General features: G+C 36.9%; 1 protein-coding gene across 1 annotated transcript in view; it reads left to right on the top strand.

Annotated features, from left to right (window-relative positions):
* BEND2 (BEN domain containing 2) overlaps positions 1-24,842 on the top strand; it is a 55,133-nt gene that overhangs the window by 28,550 nt on the left and 1,741 nt on the right. Inside the window, exons 8-13 of the mRNA XM_055565445.1 lie at positions 6,600-6,701; positions 8,273-8,380; positions 16,556-16,756; positions 18,011-18,126; positions 20,279-20,495; positions 23,076-23,276. Coding sequence (XP_055421420.1) covers positions 6,600-6,701; positions 8,273-8,380; positions 16,556-16,756; positions 18,011-18,126; positions 20,279-20,495; positions 23,076-23,276 — 945 coding nt within the window. The remainder of the gene's footprint in view (positions 1-6,599; positions 6,702-8,272; positions 8,381-16,555; positions 16,757-18,010; positions 18,127-20,278; positions 20,496-23,075; positions 23,277-24,842) is intronic.

Below are 24,842 nucleotides of genomic sequence, written 5' to 3'. Positions count from 1 at the left end.
TGGCTACAGTCCATGGGTCACAAAGAGTCAGACATGACTAAGCGGCTAACACACACACACACATGCACACACACACACACACACACACACAGAGTCATGATACAGAACATGTCCATCATTACCACAAGCACCCTTCATATTGCCCTTTTCTTAACCATAACTACTTCCTTCTGGTCACCCTTTCCTCCCATCCTGCCCCATCCTAACACCCCAGACCGGCCCCAAATTGACTTTCTATGATTTTGTCATTTGAATATTGTTATTTAAATGGAATAAGTACTATAGAACCTTTTGGGCATGGCTTTTTTTTTTTTTTTTAACTGAACATAGATGGCTCAAGTGGTAAAGAATCCACCTGCCAATGCAGGAGACACAGGAGACATGGGTTTGATCTCTGGGGTGGAAAGATCTCCTGGAGGAGGAAATGGCAACCCACTTCAGTATTCTTGCCTGGGAGATCCCATGGACAGAGGAGCCTGGTGGGCTACAGGACATGGGGTCACAAAGAGTTGGACACGACTGAGCACATGCACACACACATTGCTTGTATCAAGAGTTTCTTCCTTTTTATTGTTGAGCTGTATTCTATGGTATGGGTGTGTAACTGTTTATTTGTTCACCCATTGAAGGACATTTGGGATATTTCCTATTTTTCATTGTTACAAGTTTAGCTCTATGAACAGTCCTTTGCCAGCTTTCACATAAATATAAATCTACATTTCTTTGAGATGAATGCTCACGAGGGCAATTCTGGGTCACATGTAATTCCATGTTTAGTTTTATAAGAAACTGCTAAAATTATTTTTCAGAGGAGCTGTGTAATTTTTCCTTCTACCCATAATATATGTGTGATATAATTTTTCTTCATGTATATTTATTCTCTTTCCATTGTTCTTTCTTCTTGATGCTCAAAGAGACAAGTTCTTTTAGTTTTCCTTCATGTAAGAATATATTTATTTCTCATTTCTTAATGAGGCATAGTTTTACTGCATATAGAATTAATGATTCACAGTTATTTTCTTAAGCACTCAAAAAATGTTTTTACTGTAACTATGCCAGAGGTAGCAGAAACCAGCCTAGAGAACAAGCCTGAGACAATGAGTTACTCAACTTTATCAGGAAATGACAGTGGCCCGAGTTCATCAGTCAACCTCCCACCCAATTTTGGTGAGTTTCAAATAATACATAGTATAAGTAGCACTATGTAATCTAGTCGCATCAGCATCCTTAATGCAAGTTAGCAGTAGTCTGTTTTTTAAAATTAAACATTTTATTTTGGAATAATTTTAGATTCACATACATTTATAAGAAAAAAAAATAAACTAAATTTAATGAACTCACCAAAAAAAAAAGAAATAATTAAAAGACCCCTTTTACACTTGACCCTTTTCTCTCAATGATAACATCTTGAAAAACTAGTAAAATATCACAACTCAGGTTATTGACATTGATATAATACACAGATGTTACTGAGATGTCCCTAGTTTTACTTGTGGTAATTTGTATGTGTTTATATTTATTTCTGTCTGATTTCATCATATGAGTAGATGTAATATCCACTACCACGTCAAGACGTAGAAACATTTCCATTACCATAAGGATGCCTCTTCTTGCCCCTTTATAGCCACTCCCACCTCCCTTAGATGACCCTCTCCTTCCCCATTGTTCATTCCCTAGCCCCTGGCAAACACTGGTTTCTATAATTTTGTCACTTCAAGAATATTATACAAAAGGAATCTTATGGTACATAAACTTTGAGGATTTTTTTCACTCTGCATAATTCCTTGAGGATTCATCCATGTTGTTGCATGTACAAAACTTCTTTTTTTTTGCTGAATAGTTTTACAGGATTTCAATATGCAGTAATTGTTTTTAACCACTCAGCCATGGAAGGACATTAGTTTTTTTCCCTATGGTTTTTAGTATTAAGTGTAATGATGTTATGAACATCCCTGTACTGGTTTTTGTATAAATGTAAGTTCTAATTTTTCTGTCTTGAATTCCAAGAGTGCAATTTTTGAGTCTTATGGTAATAGCATGTTTAATTTTGTAAGAAAATGCCAGTTTTCTGGAGAGGTTGTACCATTTTTCATTCTTACCAGCAATGATCCAGTTTCTTTACATTCATATTTCTGTTCTTATCATAGCTTTTTCTTTCTTTCTGATGCTCCCAATTTTCTTCTTTCATCCTCTCTTTTCTGTTTGAATATATTCCTTTAACCTCTCCATATGGGTAAGTCTGCTAGGGACAGATTCTTTTAGTCTTCCTTTGTTTCAAAATGTTTCTGTTTCACCTTTTACTTGAAGGATAGTTTCATTTCATGTAGAATTCACCATTGAGAGTTCTTTTCTTTCAGGGGTTGAAAAATTTATCCTTACACAAATGCCAATAAAGGAAGAAACTGATGTGGAAAACAGCTCTCAGACAGTGTATTATCCAGCTTTATTGGGAAGTATCACTGGTCTAGGTACTGACTTTTCATCTCATTCCACCCCACCTAATTTTGGTGAGTTTGAAATGATAGATATTGTGAGTAGCACTGTTTAGTCTAGATCCATCCACATCCTTAATACAAGCCAGTTGTAGCTCTTAAAACTTTTTGGTATAATTTAAGATTCACATGCAGCTGTAAAAATAATGCACAGAGATCCTATTTATGCTTTATTTTCCCCAACGACTACACCTTGCAAAACACTGATACAGTGTCACAACCCATATACTGACATTGATACAACCCACAGACGTTATTGAGGTGCCTCCAGTTTTATGTGTATGTGTGTGTACACTTTCATGTGTGTATTTAGCACCATGCAGTGAGAGAGTACACCACAGTCAAGGTAGAGATCATTACCATCACCCAAGGATCCCTTGCTACTGCTTTTATACAAACACAACTAGGCTTTGCTTTCTCCAAGACCCATCGCTAACACCTGGCTACCGTTGATCTCTTCTCTGTTTCTATAATTTTGTCTCAGATTGTTATATAAGTGGAATAACATACCATATAACTTTGGGATTGGCTTCTTTCACTCAGCCTAATTCCCTGAAGAGTCATCCAGTTTGTGGCGTGTGTCAATAGTTTATTACTAGTACTGCTGCAGAATATTCCATTCTATGGATATACAACATTTTAACTCTTCCCCTGTTGAAGGGCATCTGGATTTTTTTTTTTTTTCAGTTTTTGGCTATTAGGAGTAAAGCAGCTATACATATTCATGCACATACTTTTGTGTAAATATAAATTTTTATTTCCTAATAGTTCCTTCCTATTGATGAAGAGTTTTCCATGGTGTGTGTGTATGTATACACACACAGTGTGTTTTTTTTTTAATTCATACATTGAAGGAAATTTATTTTTTTTCTTTCTGAGATGGTGTTTTTTTTAAATTCATACATTGCAGAAAATTTGATTTTTTTTATTTCTGAGTTTTTGGATATTTCAAGTAAAGTGCTGTGAACATTGATGTATTGATTTTTGTGTAAATATAAATTTCTATTTCTCTGTCATGAATGCCAAAAGTGCAGTTGCTGGGTCTTATAAGTAATAGCATGTTTAGTTTTATTAGAAACTGCCAAACAATTTTCCAGAGAGGCTGTACCAGTTTACATTTACAGCAGCAAAGAGTGGTTGATTCATTTTCTCTCCATCCACATCTCTGATCTGTCCACTGTTATTTCTTCCTTCATGATGCTCCAAGATTCCTTCTTTAATAATATGTTTTGTTTTTTGAAGATTTTCCGTTAGCCATTTTTAAGGGAAAATCTGCTAGGGAAAATGAAAAGATCTTTTTTCCTTTGTGTCATAATGTCTTTATTTACCATTCTTTCCTGAAGGACAGTCTCACCCAGTATAGAATTCACACTTGAGAGTTCTTATCTTTCAGCAATTGAAAAAGTTATACTTATAGAAATGCCAGGACAAGCAGAAACCACCATGGATAACAGCTATCAGACAGTGGGAAATGAAACTGTTGTGGGAAATGAAACTATTGTGGGAAAAGAAACTGTAGTGGGAAATGATAGTGACCCAGATATGGGCTCTTCACATCTCTCCATTCTACCCAGTGTTGGTGAGTTTGAAATGATACTTTGACATATATTTAGTCTAGATTCCTCACTCTCCATAGTGTAAGATAGAGGTAGCTCTTTCTAATGAAAGTTTTTATTTTCAGAAAAATTTAGCTGCACATGCAGTTATAATAAATAGTACAGAGCAATCCTGTGTTCTGATTACCCAGTGTTCCCCAATGGTAAAATGGTATCTACCATTGCAAAATGGTAAAATGGTATCATCTTACAGAATGATAGAAAATTACCACAGCCAAACATATCAACATGATACCATCCACAGATATTATTGAGATGCCTCCAGTTTCACTTGCATTAATATGTGTGTATTGAGTTATATACAGTTTTTTCATATGTACAGATCACGTCTCTTCTATGACAGGTAAGCCTTGGAACAGCTGCATCACTATCATGTTCTCTCATATTTCTCTTTTATAACCACACCCATCTCACTCCAACTGATATTTGCCCTCTACTCCTACCCTCTGCCCTGTTTCATGGTAACTGTGAATCTGTTCTCCAGATCTATTATTTGTCCCTTCAGCATAGTTATATAAATGGAATTGTGTGGTGTTTGAGATTGGTTTCTTCCTTCAGTGTAATTCCCTGGAGATTCATTCATACTGTTGTGTGTAGCAATGTTTCCTTCTTTTTATTTGCTGAGTATTATTTCATGGTGTGAATGTACCAGGGTTTATTTTTCTGTTCATCTGTTGAAAACCTCTGTTTCCGGTTTTTGACTGTTAAGGGTAAACTTGATATGAGTATTTATTCATCAGTTCGGTTCACTTCAGTTGCTCAGTTGTGTCCAGCTCTTTGTGACCTCATGAACCACAGCATGCCAGGCCTCCCTGTCCATCAACAACACCCGGAGTCCACCCAAACCCATGTCCATTGTGTCGGTGATGCCATCCAGCCATCTCATCCTCTGTCTTCCCCTTCTCCTCCTGCCCCCAATCCCTCCCAGCATCAGGGTCTTTTCCAGTGAGTCAACTCTTTGTGTCAGGTGGCCAAAGTATTGGAGTTTCAGCTTCAGCATCATTCCTTCCAATGAACACCCAGGACTGATCTCCTTTAGGATGGACTGGTTGGATCTCCTTGCAGCCCAAGGTACTCTCAAGAGTCTTCTCCAACACCACAGTTCAAAAGCATCAATTCTTTGGCGCTCAGCTTTCTTCACAGTCCAACTCTCACATCCGTACGTGACCACTGGAAAAACCATAGCCTTGACTAGATGGACCTTTGTTGGCAAAGTAATGTCTCTGCTTCTCAATACGCTGTCTAAGGTTGGTCATAATTTTCCTTCCAAGGAGTAAGCGTCTTTTAATTTCATGGCTGCAGTCACCATCTGCAGTGATTTTGGAGCCCCCAAAAATAAAGTATGACACTGTTTCCACTGTTTCCCCATCTGTTTCCCATGAAGTGATGGGACCAGATGCCATGATCTTCGTTTTCTGAATGTTGAGCTTTAAGCCAACTTTTTCACTCTCCTCTTTCACTTTCATCAAGAGGCTTTTTAGTTCCTCTTCACTTTCTGCCGTAAGGGTGGTGTCCTCTGCATATCTGAGGTTATTGATATTTCTCCCATAAATTTGGAAAACTCAGCAGTGGCCACAGGACTGGAAAAGGTCAGTTTTCATTTCATTCCCAAAGAAAGGCAATGCCAAAGAATGCTCAAACTACCGCACAATTGCACTCATCTCACACACTAGTAAAGTAATGCTCAAAATTCTCCAAGCCAGGCTTCAGCAATACATGAACCGTGAACTTCCTGATGTTCAAGCTGGTTTTAGAAAAGGCAGAGGATCAAATTGCCAACATCCACTGGATCATGGAAAAAGCAAGAGAGTTCTATAAAAACATCTATTTCTGCTTTATTGACTATGCCAAAGCCTTTGACTGTGTGGATCACAATAAATTGTGGCAAATTCTGAAAGAGATGGGAATACCAGACCACCTGACCTGCCTCCTGAGAAACCTATATGCAGGTCAGGAAGCCACAGTTAGAACTGGACATGGAACAACAGACTGGTTCCAAATAGGAAAAGGAGTATGTCAAGGCTGTATATTGTCACCCTACTTATTTAACTTCTATGCAGAGTACATCATGAGAAACGCTGGGCTGGAAGAAGCACAAGCTGGAATCAAGATTGCTGGGAGAAATACCAATAACTGTATCCTTAGTTTATAAGAAATTGTCAAACTGCTTTCCAGGGTAGCTGTACCATTTTCCATTCCTTCCAGCCATGTATGAGTGATTTTATTTCTCTGCATCCGTATTTCTGTTCTTTCCATTGTTCTTTCTCCTTCTTAGTGCTCCAGAATTCTATTATACTTTTTGTTAGAAGATTTTCCTATAGCCATTTTAAGCATAAATCAGTTAGTGACAAATGTGTTTGGTTTTCCTTTGTGAATATCTATTTTTTCTTCATTACTGGAAGATAGTTTCATCAGATATAGGTATGAGGGTAGAGTCTTTTCTCACAGCATTTGAAGAACATTTTACTAACAGAAATGTTGGTCAAAGCAGGAACCAGCCAGGAAAAGGACACTCCAGTGATGAATCAGCCACCTTTCTTGGAATATGACAGTGATGAAGATGCTTCATATGTCTTCATCCCTTCCGATTCTGGTGAGTTTGTAATGATACATATTATAAGTAGCACTATTTAATTTAGGTTTTTTAACACCCTTAATATGAGCTTTTCCTAATTAAAAATTAAGTTTTTTTAAAAGAAAATTTTAGCTGCACATGCCATTATATGAAACGAGTCACCAGTCCAGATTCTATGCACGATACTGGATGCTTGGGGCTGGTGCACTGGGATGACCCAGAGGGATGGTATGGGGAGGGAGGAGGGAGGAGGGTTCAGGATGGGGAACACATGTATGCCTGTGGTGGATTCATTTCCATATATGGCAGAACCAATACAATATTTTAAAGTTTAAAAATAAAATAAAATTAAAAAAAATAGAGAGATTTTGTGTATACTTTACCAAGTTTCCCAGAAAGATAACACCTTGCAAAATTATAATACAGTATCAGAACCAGGGTATATACATTGATAAAATCCATGGATTTTATTGAGCTGTCTTTAGTTTTATGTGTATTTGTGTGTGTTTATGTTTGTGTATGTGATTTAGTATTATATCATTTTGCAACCTGAATACATTTCCATATCCTCCATCACAGTCAAGATTCAGAACATTTCCATTACCACAAGGATTCTCATTTTTGCCCTTTAAAACCACCCCTACCTTTCTTCTCTCATGCTCCTACCCCTACCATTCCCTGTACCTGCCCTCAGCAACTACTAATCTGTTTTCATTCTTTATAATTTTGTCATTTCAAGAGTTTTATATAGACTTACATAATATGTAACCTTTGGGGATTGCCTTTTTCATTCACCATAATTCCCTGGAGATTTATCTAAGTTGCTGTGTAGATCAATACATTTTTATTGTTGAGTACTCCATGGTATGCATGTACCATCGTTTATCTGTTCACCAGTTGAAGGATGTCTAAGTTGTTACCAGTTTTTGGCTATTTGCAGTAGAGGTACTATGAATGCTCGTGTTTAGGTTTCTGTATGAACATCAGTTTTCACTTCTCTGGGCTAACACCCAAGAGCACAGTTGCAGGGTCCTATGATAATTGTAAGCTGAGTTTTGTAAAATATTGCCAAACTGTTTTCCAGTGTAGCTGTACCATTTTATGGTCCCACTAGCAATGTATGAATGATCCAGTTTCTTTGCATGTGTATTTCTACACTTTCTTCTTTATTATTAATATTTTTTAAAAGTTTTTTATTAAAAAAAATTTTGGGGGGTGCTGCACCACATGGCATGTGGGATGTTAGTTCCCCGACCAGGGATCAAACTCATGGCTTCTGCAGTGTAAGCACTGAGTCTTAACCACTGTACCACCAGGGAAGTCCCTTTGTTCTTTCTATTGTTCTTTCTTCCTTCCTCATGCTCCAAAGTTCCTTTCTTCTTCATATCCTTTTGGTCAGATGATTTTCTTTCAGCCATTTTTAAGGGTAAGTCAGTCATGACATCTTCTTAGTTTTCTTTTGTCTAGGGATGTCTTTATTTTTCCTTCATTTCTGAATGATAGTTTTGTCTGAAATAAAAATTACTGTTGAGATTTCTTGTCTTTCAGTACTTGAAAATGTTTTCCTTATCAAAATGTTGTTCAAACAGACTCCAGCACAGAAATGAATTCTGAAGCAGAGAATCATGGAAGTGTAATAGAAATGGACAGTGACCAACAAACTGATTCAGAACCTTGCTTCCTAACTCCTGGATTTGGTGAGTTTGAAGTGACGCCTATTATGAGTAGCACTCTAATTTAGACTCATCAGCATTCTTAATATTAATTCTTAGTGATTGCTTTTCCAACATTAGACTTTTCATTTTGAGATATTTCAGAATCAAATGTAGTTGCAAGAAGTAATACAGAGAGATCTTATGTACCCTTTACCCAATATCTCCCAATAGTAGTATTTTGCAATAATATAGTAAAATATGACAACTAAGATTTTGAGATTGATATGATCCACAGATCTTTTCAGATGTACTCAGTTTTACTTGTATTCGTGTGTGTGTATGTGTTTAGTCCTCTGCACTTTTGTAAAGTGTTAAGGTTTGGATATTAACCACTACCAGTCATGATACAGAATTGTTCTGTCACTCTCAAGAACCATCTTTTGCCTTTTTATAAACATACCCACATCTTTCTTATCATTCCTTACCTGGCTTCATCTGCAATCCATCCAAATATATATGTGTTTTCTCTCTATATAATTTTGTCATTGCAAGACAATGTTCTATTAATCGACTCATATTATTTAATATTTCAGTTCACTGGAGTTCAGTCCCTCAGTCGTGTCCGACTCTTTGCGACCCCATGAACTGCAGCACCCCAGGCCTCCCTGTCCATCACCAACTCCCAGAGCCTATGTAAACTCATGTCCATTGAGTCGGTGATGCCATCCAACCATCTCATCCTGTGTCCTTCCCTTCTCCTCCTGCCTTCAATCTTTCTCAACATCAGGGTCTTTTCAAATGAGTCAGCTCTTCGCATCAGGTGGCCAAAGTATTGGAGTTTCAGCTTCAACATTAGTCCTTCCAATGAACACCCGGGACTGATTTCCTTAAGGATGGACTGGTTGGATCTTGCAGTCCAAGGAACTCTCAAGAGTCTTCTCCAACACCACAGTTCAAAAGCATCAATTCTTCTGCACTCAGCTTTCTTTATAGTCCAACTCTCAGATCCACACATGACTACTGGAAAAACCATAGCCTTGACTAGATGGACCTTTGTTGGCAAAGTAATGTCTCTGCTTTTTAATATGCTGTCTAGGTTGGTCATAACTTTCCTTCCAAGGAGTAAGCGTCTTTTAATTTCATGGCTGCAATCACCATCTGCAGTGATTTGGGAGCCCAGAAAAAGAAAGTCAGCCACTGTTTCCACTGACCCCATCTATTTGCCATGAAGTGATGGGATTGGATACCATGATCTTAGTTTTCTGAATGTTGAGCTTTAAGCCAACTTTTTCACTCTCCTCTTTCACTTTCATCAAGAGGCTTTTTAGTTCTTCTTCACTTTCTGCCATCTGGGTAGTGTCATCTGCATATCTGAGGTGATTGATAGTTCTCCCGGCAAGCTTGATTCCAGCTTGTGCTTCTTGCAACCCAGCATTTCTCATGATGTGCTCTGCATATAAATTAAATAAGCAGGGTGACAGTATACAGCCTTGATGTACTCCTTTTCCTATTTGGAACCAGTCTGTTGTTCCATGTCCAGTTCTAACTCTTGCTTCCTGACCTGCATATGGGTTTCTCAGGAGGCAGGTCAGGTGGTCTGGTATTCCCATCTCTTTCAGAATTTTCCACAGTTTATTGTGATCCATACAGTCAAAGACTCCCTTTAGATCCATCCAAGTTGCTGCATGTATTAGTGGTTTCTTCCTTTTTTGTTGCTGAGCTCTATTCCATGGAATTGGTGTACCATGATTTGTTTATCTGTTTACCTAATGAAGGATATCTGGGTTGTTTCCAGTTTTTAAGTATTAAAAGTAAAGTTGCTGTAAACATTCTTGTGCAGGTTTTTGTCTGAACATAGTTTTCATTTCCCTATGATAAATGCTCAAGAGCACAGTTGCTGGGTAGTATGATAATTGCATATTAAGTTTTATAAGAAACAGGCAAACTATTTTCAGAATGACTGATTTTATAGTCCCACCAGCAATGTATAAGTAATTCATTCTCTCTGCATCCTCACTGGCATTTGGTATTTTCACTATTTTGAAAAATTTTATCCATTCTGATAGGTATACATTAATACTTTGTTGTGGGTTTGATATGCATTTGCCTTGGATAATGGTGTGCAGCATCTTCACATGTGCTAATTTTCCATCTGTATGTTCTTTCTCTGAAATGTCTGTTCTATAATTTTTTTCTTTTTTTTACTGCTGTGTTTTGGGAGTTGTTTAGATATTTGGGATACTAATCTTTTGTTGTTTATGTGGTTTGCAAATATTTTCTTCCTATCTGCAGCTTTCCTTGTCATCCTTTCTACAGGTGTTTTTGTTTTGTTTTGCAGAGAGAAAATTTTTAATTTTTTGAGGTTCAATTTATACTTTATTTTTATGGATTTTATACTTTTAGTATAGAGTCTATGAACTCTTTGTCTAGTCTTTGATCCCCAATTTTTTCTCCTATGTTTTTTCTAAAGGTTTTATCTTTTACAGTTCACATTTGAGTTAATTTTGTATAAGGTGTAAGATGTAGGTTGAGGTTCTTCTTTTTTTTTTTCCCTATGCCTATCCAGTTGCTGCAACACAATCTTTCCTCCATTGAATTGCTTTTATTCAGTAATAAAAAACCATTAGATCTATTTCTGGGTTCTCTATTGTTTTCCACTGATCTATGTTTCTACCCCTCTGCCAAACCACAACCTTGTGATTGTTGTTGTTATACAGTAAACGTCGTCATCAGGTAGAATGATTCCTCCTACTTTATTCTTCTTTTTCAACAATCATTTTAAATATTCTACGTCCTGTGCCTTTCCATCCTCATTTTAGAGTAAGCTTGTTTATGTTTCCCCCCAAAATTGCTGGGATTTTGATGGGAATTATGTTAAACCCACAGATCAACTTGGGCTTGTAGATTCCTTTTTGGGGGGAGCTTTTTAATTGCAAATCTAATTTCCTTGATGGTTATAAGACTATTTAGATAGTCTCTGTCAGAGAGGGCAATGGCACCCCACTCCAGTACTCTTGCCTGGAAAATCCCATGGACGGAGGAGCCTGGAAGGCTGTAGTCCATGGGGTCGCTGAGGGTCGGACACGACTGAGCGACTTCACTTTCACTTTTCACTTTCATGCATTGGAGAAGGCAGTGGCAACCCACTCCAGTGTTCTTGCCTGGAGAATCCCAGGGACGGGAGAGCCTGGTGGGCTGTGCTGTCTATGGGGTCACACAGAGTCGGACACGACTGAAGTGACTTAGCAGCAGCAGCAGCAGCAGCAGCAGCAGCAGATTGTCTCTGTAATCTTGGATAAGTTTTAGTATTTGTAATTTTGGGAGAATTGGTACAGTTCTTCTAAGTTATCAAATCTGTGAGCGTAAACTGAATTGTAGTATTCCCTATTATCTTTTTAATGGCTGCTAAATATCCCATTGCATTCCTGATATTGATGATTTGTATCACCTTTTTTATTTTTGTGAGTCTTTCTAGAGGTTTATTAGCTTTATTAATCTTTTTTGAGGTACCAGCTGTTTGCTTCTTTTCCTATTTTTCCTATTTTCATTTTTATTGATTTCTGCTTTTTATTATTTCATTATATTTTGTATATTTTGGGTTTCTTTTCTCTTCACTTTTGGTGCAGGAACTTTGATTATAGATTTGGGACTTTTTCCTCTCTTCTAATGTAAGAATTTAGTGCTGTAAATTTCACTTTCAGTATCACTTTAGTTGCATCCCATATATTTTGATGTGTTGTATTTTTATTAAGTCCTATACATTTTATCATGTCCATGAAAATGTCCTCTCTATGTATTAATTAGAAATATGCTGTTTATTTTCTAAGTGTTTAAAGATCTTCTTCTTTCTATTATTGATGTCTAATTTGATTCCATTATGGTCAGACAATATACCATATATTATTCATTTCTTTTAAATTTGTTGAGATTTTTCTCTGGCTCAGAATGTGGTCTGTCTTGGTGAATGATGCACAGGCATTTGACAAAAATATGTATTCTCCTTTTATTGGATGGAGTGAGTGATAGTCACTCAATCGTGTCTGACTCTTGGCGACCCCAGGGACTGTAGCCTGCCAGGCTCCTTTGTCCATGGAATTCTCCAGGCAAGAATACTGGAGGGGGTTGCCATTTCCTTCTCTAATGAGAATCCTGTTGGTTGATTGTATTGTTTGGGTCTTCTGTATCTTTGCTGCTTTTTCTGGTTGTTCCACCAGTTGCTGACAGGAGGGTGTTGAGGTCCTCAAATATAACTGTAGATCTGATTATTTCTCCTTTCAAATCTTTCACTTTTTGCTTCACGTATTTTGAGACTCTGTTGCTTGGTATATTAAGGATTGGTATGTCTTCCTGGGGGATTGAGCCTTTTATCCTTTTTGTCTCTAGTAACTTTGTTTGCTCTGAAGTCTACTTTTTAGAAAGATTTCTTTATTTTTGGCTCTACTGGGTCTTCATTGCTGTGCCTGGGTTTTCTCTAGTTTCCGTGTGTGGGCTTTTCATTGCAGTGGCTTCTCTTGTTGTGGAGCAGGGGCTCTAGGCGGGCTGGCTTCAGTAGTTGAACTGTGTCCCCTGGATTGGCAGGTGGATTCTTAACCTGTAGATCACCAGGGAAGCCTGTGAAGTCTATTTTATCTGATATCCACATAACTACTCTTTTTTATTGTTAATATTTGCATGGTATATATTTTTCTATCATTTTACTTTCAATTTATTGGTGTAATTGAACTTATAGATTTTCTTGTAGATGGCATATAGTTGGGTCTTGTTTTTATTCACTTTATCAATTGCTGCCATTTAATTGATATGGTTAAGTCATTTACATTTAAAGTAATTATTGATATCAGGGTTTTAAGTCTGCAGTTTTATTATTTTTTCTTTGGTTCCTGATTTTATTTTTTGCATTTCTGTGGGTTACCTGAACATTTTCTAGTATTTCATCTTGATTTATTTGTTTTTGAGTATATTGCTTCGTATAGTTTTCCTTCTGGTCACTCTGGGTGTTGTTATATATGTATGTGGCTTGTCACAGTCTACTGGTATCAACACTTTACTCCTTAGAATGATGTGTTGAAACTTTAACTCTAGTTTCCTTTGCCCTTCTCAATTTTAACTATCATTGTCTTAGTGTCAAATGGTATTCTCATTTCAGTCATTACATATGAATTACAAAACTCATAATAGTATTGTATTTGCCCATATTTCTGCTCTTTCTGTTCTTTATTCCTTTTTATAATTGAATAATATTCTGATATTGAATTTACCAGAGTTTGTTTAACCATTCACCTGTTGAAAGACATCTGGGTTATTTAGTTTTTGGCTATTATGAATAAAGATGTTAAGAACACTCACATGCAGATTTTTGTCATCATGAGCTTCTATTTCTCATGATTTCTAAATGCCCCAGAAATTGCTGTGTCATGTAGTAATTACAGGTTTAGTTTTATAAGAAACTTTCAAACTGTTTTCCAGTTTGTTCCATTTTACATCTCTCCCAGCAAAGTATGAATGATTGAATTTCTCTGCATGCACTTTCCTGCTCTTTTTGTTGTTCTTTCTTCCTTCCTGATGCTCCAAGATTCCTTCTGTCATCATAACCTTTCTGTTTCAAGATCTTCCTTTTGCCATTATTTAAGAGTAGGTCTGCTAGTGACAAACATTTAAAATTTTCTTTTGTCTGAGAATGTTTATTTCCCTTTCATACCTGAAGGGTAGTTTCCTCTATACAGAATTTGCAATTAAGACTTCTTTTCTTTTTGCACTTGTACCTGTAAAAATATTGGTGACAGAAGAAAACAGCATGGAAAACAGACCTGAAACAATGAGTCACCCAATTGTATTGGAAGGTAACAATAGCCAAGCTTCTGCCTTATCATCTGTCCTCATGCCTTCCAATTTTGGTGACTGTGCAATGACACTATTTAACCTATATTCTTCAGCTTACTTGATACAACCTTTTTTTTTCCTATTCTGAGGACAGGTTTTAGATGATATTAGTAATAAGGAATAATATTTATTGAGTATGTACTATGTGCAAGACACTGTCCTGATCAACTGACATGCCTCATCTCTATTAATATTCATAATGACTTCATGATGTAGCTACTTGTATTACCCACATTCCCAAAATCACAGAGCTGGTGAGTAGCAGTTCTGGAACTCTAACCCAGTTCTCTCTGACTTTAAAGTTCATGTTTCTTAACATCTCTTGTGTTGCCTATCAAGCCACAGTGGCAGAGATGAGAACACTCCAGGTTCCGTGGCCTCTAAGGTCAAGTCTTCCTAATACTTAATAGTTACATGTACCTACTTCTAAGTAGGTAATCTATTATTAATATCCATGGGTAGGGCTCGACAGACTTTTTCTGTAAAGGGCTGCTGCTGCTGCTGCTAAGTCGCTTCAGTTGTGTCCGACTCTGTGCGACCCCATAGACAGCAGCCCACCAGGCTCCCCCGTCCCTGGGATTCTCCAGGCAAGAACACTGGAATGGGTTGCCATTGCCTTCTCCAATGCATGAAAGTGAAAAGTGAAAGTGAAGTCGCTCAGTCGTGTCTGACTCTTCCTGACCCCATGGACTGCAGCCTACCAGGCTCCTCCGCCCATGGGATTTTCCAGGCAAGAGTACTGGAGTGGGGTGCCATTGCCTTCTCTGGTAAAGGGCTAGATAATAACTATTTTAGGCTTTGTGGGCTGTCTAATGTCTGTCATACCTACTCAGCTCTGCTGCTGTAGTATGAAAGCAGCCACAGGTGTAGGTAAGTGAATCAATGTGGCTGTGTGCCAATCCAACCGTATTTACCAAAACTGGTGGTGGGATTGGCCTGTGGACTGTGGTTTGGTGACTGTCATCCCAGAGGAGACCCTTTTTCTTTAAATTATTTTATTACCCAAACTAGAAGAAACTTAAAAAATTGTGTTCTTTGTATAAAGTAGGCACTGTGATATGCTGTTGTTAGAAGTATAAATTGGTGAAAACTTTCTGAAGGGTAATTTGTTTAAAAATCCGTAAAAGTATTTATTTTACTTGACTCAGTAATCCCACTTCTATCCAAAGGTATAATAAAAAAGATTTGCATTAAAATTTTGGTACAAGAATTAATTTTTATAGACTCATGAGAAATTGGAAACAATTCAATAAGCAATCATAGAGAATTAGTTACGTGACTCCTGGTATACCACGATATATGAGGCAGTAAGCATAACGGTTAAAAGCATGGACTACTGAGTCAGACTGCCTGTGTTCAAATCCTGGCTTTGTGTCTTACTAACTATATGACCTAATATTCTCTGACCTAAATATTAGTTTCTTTATCTGTGAAGTGACAAAAATTATAGTGCCTACTTTATAGAATTGTGAGGATCAAATGGGGTAATTCATTTAAAGCTCTTAACACAATGCACAGAACATAAGTGCAACATAAATGTCACTTGTCAGGAAAATCATGATGATAGGAATACAGACTTGGAAAAAAAAGAAAATGGAGAAATATGCAAAGTATAATGATAACTGGAAAAAAGCAGGATCCAAGCTACATATAAGGTATAGTTTCAGTTTTGTGTTGAGAAAAAACAATAGAAAACATTAGGTTTGAGGCACTTGGCATAACACCAGACAGACTTAGCTTATAAAACTAGCTCTATAACCAGCAGCGTGATCTTGTTCAAATAACTTACCTCACTCAGTTGGGCTTCAGTTTCTTCATCTGTTAAGTGAGAATAGGTTGTTAGGATGATGAAACTGAGCTTATAGATGTAAAATATTTAGCATAGTGCTTGATATATAGTAGATACTTTATAAATGCTATTTAAAAATTTTTCAAATTATATCCACTCACACTTTCTAAATTGTCTTCAGGGACCATATACTCACTCAGTAATATACCTCTGAGTGTACTTTTAGAATTTAGAAGGGAGCAATGGGATCTCAGAGCAACATGATTATATATGCACCTGTGGCCTAAGAATTAAATTTATTCAAGACAAGGAACTGATTAGTTCAAGTACAGCAAATTCAAGACTAACAAAGGTGAAACATGCTAACAGTTATGCAGATGGCATCAAATAGACTCATTTAAGAAAAAGATGAAATAAGTATAGAAAAAAATTCGCCCAAGTAGAAAATTTGTGAATTAAAAATCAATTAGTTTAATATTCTTAGATACTTTATTGGTAACCTTGCATGAAAAAAACAAGGATTTTAATTTTCCCCTATATTTTTAAAGGATATGTTGGTGATCCAAGAAGAAATGTGATAATGCTTGCTATTCATTTGATGGCTGTACAAAAGAAGGCCATACCTAGGCATGCAGCCTGCTACTTGGTTCGTATTTTGTTCTCCAAGGAAATCCTGACTTCCAGCTCAGTACGTATCAGTTCCCAAGGTTGCCAATCCCTGGATCCAAACAAAATTGCTGCAATAAGAGGTATGTAGGGACTTCCTTGGTGGTCCAGTGCTTAAGACTCTGTGCTTCCACTGCAGAGGGTGTGGGCTTGATCCCTGGTCAGGGAACTAAGATCCCACATGTCACATGGCATGGGGGAAAAAAAAAGATGTATGTAAAATCATTATAGGATCTTTGCTCATTTAGTTATCTGATGGGTGTTATTGATAGTTGAAGAAATAATGAAGTGTGTGTAAATCTTAGAACTGTTCACTTTTTCACCTTGTCTAACCTAGATTTTTACAATTTAGTAGTGTATAATGGGTAGCAATTTCTAAAGAATAAAACGTGTTCATAGACTGATCAAATAAGGTAAACTTTATTGGTTATAGTTGCTTATGGTTAATACTAGGTCAATTCTTAAACTTTATTGGTTATAGTTGCTTATGGTTAATACTAGGTCAATTCTTCAGTGCTGAAACTTGGCACTAAAAAATAAAGAAAAAGCCAAAATAAGAAAAAGTGGGAAAATAAAGCACGTTTCATTGCTAGGAACTGACAACACAGAAATAGCATCTCATAATTAATCCACTCTGGCCTCCTGCCTTCTTGTCTTCCAGTAATGTGTATGGAGGTCCTGGAACTCATAGGCACTAAGAATACAACAATGAATAAGTAGTTCTGACCACAGGAGTTCACAGTCTAGAAAGGGGCACATTGGGGAAACAGATCAATTCCATTCCAGTGTGGTAATGTGGAAACTCAGAGAGCAGAGCGCCTACTTTGAGGGTATTAGGGAGGACTTCCTAAGGACAAGACATTTAGAAAGATTCCTTAGCTACATAAAGAAAACAGGAAGAGTATTCTAGGCAGAGGGAGTAGCTTGTGGGGAAGATAGACATGTAATATGCACAAGTAACTGGATCATGATGTGATAATGTTTGTAATAATACTGTTTTCTCCTTACAGGTGTCCTTCTGTGTTTAGATCTAATTTATCCATAAGGTTATTAAAGGGTATTAACACCTGAAATAATTGACTTTTTGTAACACATTTTTTTCTCTAAAGCACCAAAACCTCATCATGGGCTCCTTAGGTCAGTGTTTTAGGGAATTGCACATTAGAAGAAATGAGATATTCAGCTAAGCATCCTCTTTGAGTAGAATTCCTAAACTCTTAGTTAGAGAAAAGAATGACAATGAAAAAGAGAAAATTTCAGTATTTTAAATAAAATTTTTTGTCAGTTTCTTTGTTATTTCCCTGTTAATTTTCGTGAATTCTTGGTGCTATTTGCAGAACATCTGGCAGCAGTTTTTCCCAACTATGATTTGAGTGAACATGGAGAAGAGTGGCAAGCCTGTATTTCCAATATCAATTCTCTGATCCGCAATTTATGTTCAAGAAGAACACTAGTAAGTGATTTTTTTAATCTAAATATGGTCACTGCTGTATAAGTACATACTGCATACAACTCCAGAACTGATTGTATGACATACAAGATCTTCAGTCCATGTGCTCAAATTCTTGTTTATTTAATTTAGAGGCAAGGTGTGTTCTCTTGCATCCTGCCTGTTTATTTAACTCTTTGACATTTTATGCCCCATAAAAATATCCTAAAGATAAAATAAATACAGTGTTATAATTAGTATATTTCAAGCCAAGGGTTACACCAGAAAAAGATTTCAACTACAAAGATATTTGGCAAGTCTTTTTCAGGATCCCACTGAGTAACACATAAAAAAAAGAGCAGACTGTGGTGCTACTTAGCTGTTCTAATGGTGGTTAGGAATGGCACAGAAGAAAAGGAAGGTACTTCATTACTTGTTCACCTTCAGTGATGGCAGAAACTGGTGAAAATGATGCATATCATGAGGTTAAGTTTTCACAGATATTTTATAATCTGTATAGCTACATGGTAAGTGGGAATCTGACTTCTCACGATCATATCTTCAGAGTGCATTTGAGGTTTTTGGTTTTTTTTTTTTTGTTTTTTTTTTTTTTAAACACAAACAGGTTAGTAGGGAAGAGAGTCATGTCTATTGCCTTCTGATGAAGCATTTAACATAATGACAATTCCTAACTTCCACCCACCTCTCTAAAGCCTCCATTTTATTCTCACCATATCTAGTCACTCCTGTGTCTCTAGAGTAAGTTGATGGAAACTGTTTGCCAAGAATATTTGTAGCTGAGCTTATATTTTCTTGGTGAATGGCTTGATTTCAGTGATAACTCAAGCACCATCTGTATGAAACCAAATCTGCTTATTTTTCACATTCCCTTTTATATCCTACAAAAATTACACCTTAAACATTTGAATGTAAAATTATGATACTGCCTGGAAATGGTAATTTGAATATTGCTTAGGCATCAGAAGAGAAGCAGCATCTGCCAGTGCCTGCTGTGTCCTTGTTTAGGAGAAAGATAGGTCCTTACTACTCAAAGTGGGTCCGCAGACCAGCAGCAGCATTGGAAAGCTTATGAGAAATGCAGTCTTGAGTTTCATACCAGACTAACTGAAGCAGAATTTGAATTTTAGCCAGACCTCCAGGTGATTTTTGTGCACATTGAAGTTCTAGAAGCCCTAACCTAGAGCAGTGGTCAACTCTAGGTGTATGTTAAAAACATGTGAGTCACTTAAAAAAAAAAAAGTAATGCTGGAGCTCTCCCACTCCCTCCACCAGAGATTCTGGTTGAATTTGCCGTGAGTGGGGCCCCAGCACTGCTTTAAGAAAACACAAGATCTCTAGGGTAATTCAAATGCTCAAATGTACAGCCAGATTAGAAGACCACTGGGGAAAGAGAAAAAAAAGAAAAAACAACCTCAAAGTTGTCATCTTTGAGAAACTCATGTATTCATTTATTTATGATATGTTCATTAAGCACTTATTTTGTGCCAACAACTGTTGTTTGTTGTTGTTGTTTAGTCACTAAGTTGTGGTGTCTTGACTCTTTTTGCAACCCCATGGACTGTAGCCCTCTGTCCATGGGACTCTCCAGGCAAGAATATTGGAGTGTGTTACCATTTCCTTCTCTAGGAGATCTTCCTGACCCAGGGATTGAACAATCGTTTCTGGCATTGGCAGGCGGATTCTTTACACTGAGCCACCAGGGAAGCCCATTTAGTTCATTAGACTGCTACTAAATCCCCCAAGAGCCTACTCATTGGAAAAGACCCTGATGTTAGAAAATATTGAGGGCAGGATGAGATGGTTAGATGGCATCACCAACTCAATGGACATGAGTTTGAGCAAACTCTGGGAGATGGTGAAGGACAGGGAGGCCTGGTGTGCTGGAGTCTGTGGGATTAGGAAGAGTCAGACAGTGATTGAGTGACTAAAATCACTAAAACAACAAAGTCCCCCAAGAAGCAGCGAGTCATGGCAGCTGGAGGAGGAATCCACCTATAGTTTTATTTCATGCCACACAGGATTCGTGTGCTTCAGCCCAGCTGATTAGAAACAGTTGCTTCCTCATCACCCTGGAGGGCCCTGGTAGATGATGAAGCATGTCTGTATTTTCCCACTATGGGACTTTGTTTATAGATGCAATTTTGTGTTTCAACAGAAAACTGTTCAAAAGAATGGAGGGCCTACCAAACGCAAAAGAGATTCGAATGATGAAAGAGATGGTGATGACAGTGCAAGTAGTGCCCAGGTTTCTCAGCAAGAAGCTGTCTCAGAAACAAGAGAACATGGGAATTCTCCCCAGGACAGCAGAGCTTTCCCTGAAGGAATTCAAGAACCTTCCACTGATGGTGCAGCAGTCTCTTCTGAAACACTAGGTGAGTGTTAAAATAAGTTCTCTTGCTGATAAATGTTGAATCTCAGTGATACATTTGTGGGGCTTATATTTTTCTGTCTACTTTTATGTGTGTTTGAAAATTTTCATGAGAAAGCTAAACAACTTAAATCTCTTATATCTGTGATTAATGAACTATAGAGACCTAGTTCTGAGACTGATAGTTTTTAACATTAAACTAAGTCTATTATTTTTCCTTTGAAAAGTGGTTCTCAGATGATTCCTTTGACTGGTGTGAACTCTCTCAGGTTAGTCACCTTTCTCTGCAGGTAAAAGAGGAGCTACAGCTGGATGGGCCAGGAGCAGTTCGGGGTCTTGCTCTCTGTGTGCCAGGCACATTGTAGATGCTTCATAAAGTGTTTTTGCATGAATTAATGAATCTCGTTCATCAGAACACTGGCCCTCACTGCTAGCTAAGTGGTGGAGGCATAGCCTGCTTTGTTAGTGTCAAGTAGAGTGGGTTCTGTAGGTGACTGTGCACTCACACCTTGCATTGCCTTTCCCCAGGATGCTGGAATTTAGTGGCACCTGAGGTAGGAAAACTGTTTTCTGTCTTTCCCTGGCCCTCCATATCAGCCCTAAGTAGACTATTACCTATGAATCTGATCAGACAAAATTATTTAAATAATGTATCTTTATAGTATGTTTTTTCCATTATAATAAGGCTGTATGTACACCATGGAAACAAACTCTGGTCAAATTATACCACCACAACAAAATCACTGGGTGAATAGTTCCTAGATTAAAAGGAGCAGAGAACAAACAGCCACAGGCAGGAGCCTGAGCAGCCCTGAGACCGTGGCATCTGGGGTCCACTGATATCTCTGGGGCTCTGTGTCTGTATCTTCCATGATTTTTAGGTTCTAGTTTTCTATTGTCATTGTTCAGATTCCCAGGAGAGGGAATCCAGTTTGGGCAGCTTAGGTCACAGGTCTCTGACCCTGACTCAGCTAGGATCAGAGGACAGGGCAGCTAAGCAGATGGTGAGCCAGGCAGCCATCACAATTTATGTGTAGTCTATTATGCCATTTTATTGAAAACTGGAATATATTTCGGAGGAAAGAAAAGTTTCCACAATCAAGATACCTTAACAAACTATTGTGGATGTTTTAATTTTCTCCCAGCTTTTTTTTCTTATGAACATTTTAAAGACTTATGGTCTCCATATAATTACTCTTCTTTTAAACATATGTTTTTCCTTAAGAATATCCAGTCTTCATAATCATTTCATTTTAACAGGCATATAACATTTCATTGAGTAAGTATAACATAATTTATTTAGCTACCTCCCTCTTTTTGTTGTTATTTTTTGATTTTCATTTGAGGACTTTTTAGAGAAAATCATCAATCATGAAAATCATGCCACCAAAAAAGAAGAATTGTACATATTTTGGATTCTTTTAAATTACATCCTCAGAATTTGAATTACCAGGTTTATTTACCTTTTTTTCTGAACTCAATAAATATTGCTAGATTAACCTTACAGATGTTAAGTCTTTGGACCCACTGAGTGAATTTTTAAAATAATTTAATCTCTCTTGCCAATTGTTGGATCTGGGTGATTCAACAGTTTATACTCTCACCCCTTAAATGATGGATTTCCAAGATGAAAAATATGTTTATTGTAAGAATCATATGTTTGTCTAATATATTTTCTTGAACAAGTAATTCTTTGTTATATGTACAATATAATATTTTTAAGTATGGTTAATTTAATCACTATGGACTGAAGAAAGATGGTGATGAATAGGCTATAGAGTTGAGAAATAAAAACAGGCTTAAAATTTATTTTTAAGTTCAAGTAACTTATCTAAAATACAATATTCTAAGATAAGTTTGTTGATATTTGAATGATAAACAATACCAAATAAAAAACCCTACATTTAAAAATTATAAATATTTTAGTAAGAATCATGATCCTTAATTTTGAAAAAGCCTTTTTTATAAGTAGGAAAACAATTCATGAAAACTACTTAGAATTTTTGATGCAATAAAAATTAACTTTAAATAATTACTTAGAATTTGTTACCAAATGTAATGTTAAAACTGATTGTATCCTAAAAGGTAGCAGAGTACTGAATTGTCCTCTTAACAATCAGAGCATGTACCATTGTATCAGGAGTGATTCCTGTCTCATTTCTAATGCTGTCTCATGATACACTAAAAAGTTAAAGCTTTAATTTTTTTAGCCTCTCAATTTCTCATTTTTTTAATTGTAGAAATTTTTATTTGAACTTCATTCCATTGATAGATCAGCTTAGGTAAAACTGACATCTTAACTATACTGAATCTTCCAATTCATTAGCACAGTGTAATAGGCAGAATTCTGAGGTGACTTCAAGATCGCTGTTTGTGCATTGTGCATGCTGAATGCATATCCCCTTGAGTGTATCCTGCTAATGAATGTTAAATCCACTAATCCACACTCAAGGGGAAATGCAAGCTCTCAAATTCTTGAGCCTTGAAAGTTCAGCAAAATCAACTTTTCTATTACAACGTTTTAAAAAACTTGAACCTAACATTTGCCATGAAAATCGACATCTTCTTTCTCTTTTGCTTCTAGAATATCTTGGAGATCCACGTAGAAATATACAGATGCCAAAATCACTTCTGATGACAGCAAAAGAGAAGTCTCGCCCAGATCTGTCAGCCAGATACCTCATTCTCAGCCTGTTCACAGAGGAAGTCCTGATAAATAGTGTCCGTGGCAGTCTGGAGTTTGGAGTGTACTCCCTGAACGCCAATAAGATTAATGCTCTTCGAGGTTTGTTACATGTTGAATATGTGAGAATAAATGAAAGCAAAGTGTGTTAGAGAGGATAAAGAAAAATTTATTCAGTTTGTGTAAGTTTTGAGGAGAGAGGCTGCTCTTTTACTAATTCCATTAGGGTATGACAGGAGCAGGTTCATGAATGTGTTTCTTTTTGCCTTTGGGTTCTCGGGGCTAATTGCTCTGTCTTGAGCAGCATTATTAGAACAGGAAAGGCATTATCGACTGTGACTTCTGGTATGGACTGCCAGATGAATGGAAACTCAAACACCTTCATTTACTGGGGATCAAAATTGAAGCTGCTGGGCTTTATCAGTTTGCAGAAGTGTCAACAATAGTACAGCAGGTTAATTTGCTAGTTTTCCCTTGTGCACATGAGCATAGTATAGTCTTTATCTATGACATAAATAGATGAAATAATAAAGCTTCCAGCAGCAAATCTGTGAAATATTAAATTTAGACCAAGCAGTAAACAGAATATTTCTTACTTATGTCACTGGTACCCAGCAAAGATACAGTTCTGATCCCTGGCCTAATCTCAGTTGGCTGGTTCCTGCCTTCATATCACACGTTTCACATCCATCAGATTTGAAGAACACTTGTGTTTCACACTACACTAAAGAAATCTGACTTACAGCACCTTTTGTAAGCATTTGCTGTCTCATCTAATCCAGTTGTTTTCAAACTTTTTTTTATTGCAACCCATAGTAAGAAATATGTTTTACATTGTGACTCAGTGTGTGTGTGATTTTTTAAAAAACTGAAGCAAAAATTTCACAAACAAAACTTACTCTTTCTATAACAGTTATGTTTCAATATTTTCTATTAACTTTTATTAAAAAAAGTGCTGCTATTACTGATTTCACGACCCAGAAATTGGTCACAACTTGCAGTTTAAACATCACTGAACTAACCCACCAGGCAAAAAATCAAAACCATTTCCTCTTACCTTACAGTAAAAAAAAAAGAACAGTTTGTAACCAGTTTGGAAATGAAGGTGTTTATAGAAGAAATAATCTTTCTAATTAAAAAAATGTGTTTTAACTGCTGATTGCTGATTGGTATCAGCAATGGGTAAACCTCATTATTCTTCTATTCTCATTTCACTTTTTATCCTAAGATTTTATAATTTGGAGGGAACTCTTCTGAAAATTAGGAGTCACTGATAAATATGTCCAGAAGCCAAAGATATTGATGTCATATAAGAAACTAGTATGTGATGCTCTCTGAGAGCTCAGTTATAATTTAAGATCTCTTTAGAGAATGGTCCATATGGAGAAAGTTAATAGGCTGTATATTTGTAATGAGCAAACAACCCTTACTCCTGCCCCTCTCCCCTCCATTTCTGTTATAGCAATAGGAAGTACATTAGGTCCTCTAATACAGCGAATCTTTCAGAGCAGGCATTCCCACCGGCATCTGTCACCTTTGATTCACCATATCTCTTTACTGTGGGATTTTTCAGTGGAGACTAACTCTGGAGTTAAGCATTTCTTATGTGCACAACCAAAATCTTTCCCCACTAAGAAACTTTTATGACTAATGTTTCAGATAATACAT

Source organism: Bubalus kerabau, chromosome X, assembly GCF_029407905.1.
Source record: "Bubalus kerabau isolate K-KA32 ecotype Philippines breed swamp buffalo chromosome X, PCC_UOA_SB_1v2, whole genome shotgun sequence".
Classification (NCBI taxonomy): Eukaryota; Metazoa; Chordata; class Mammalia; order Artiodactyla; family Bovidae; genus Bubalus; species Bubalus kerabau.
Note: the sequence above shows the minus strand (reverse complement) of the source record. Positions and strands in the feature narration are given on the sequence as shown.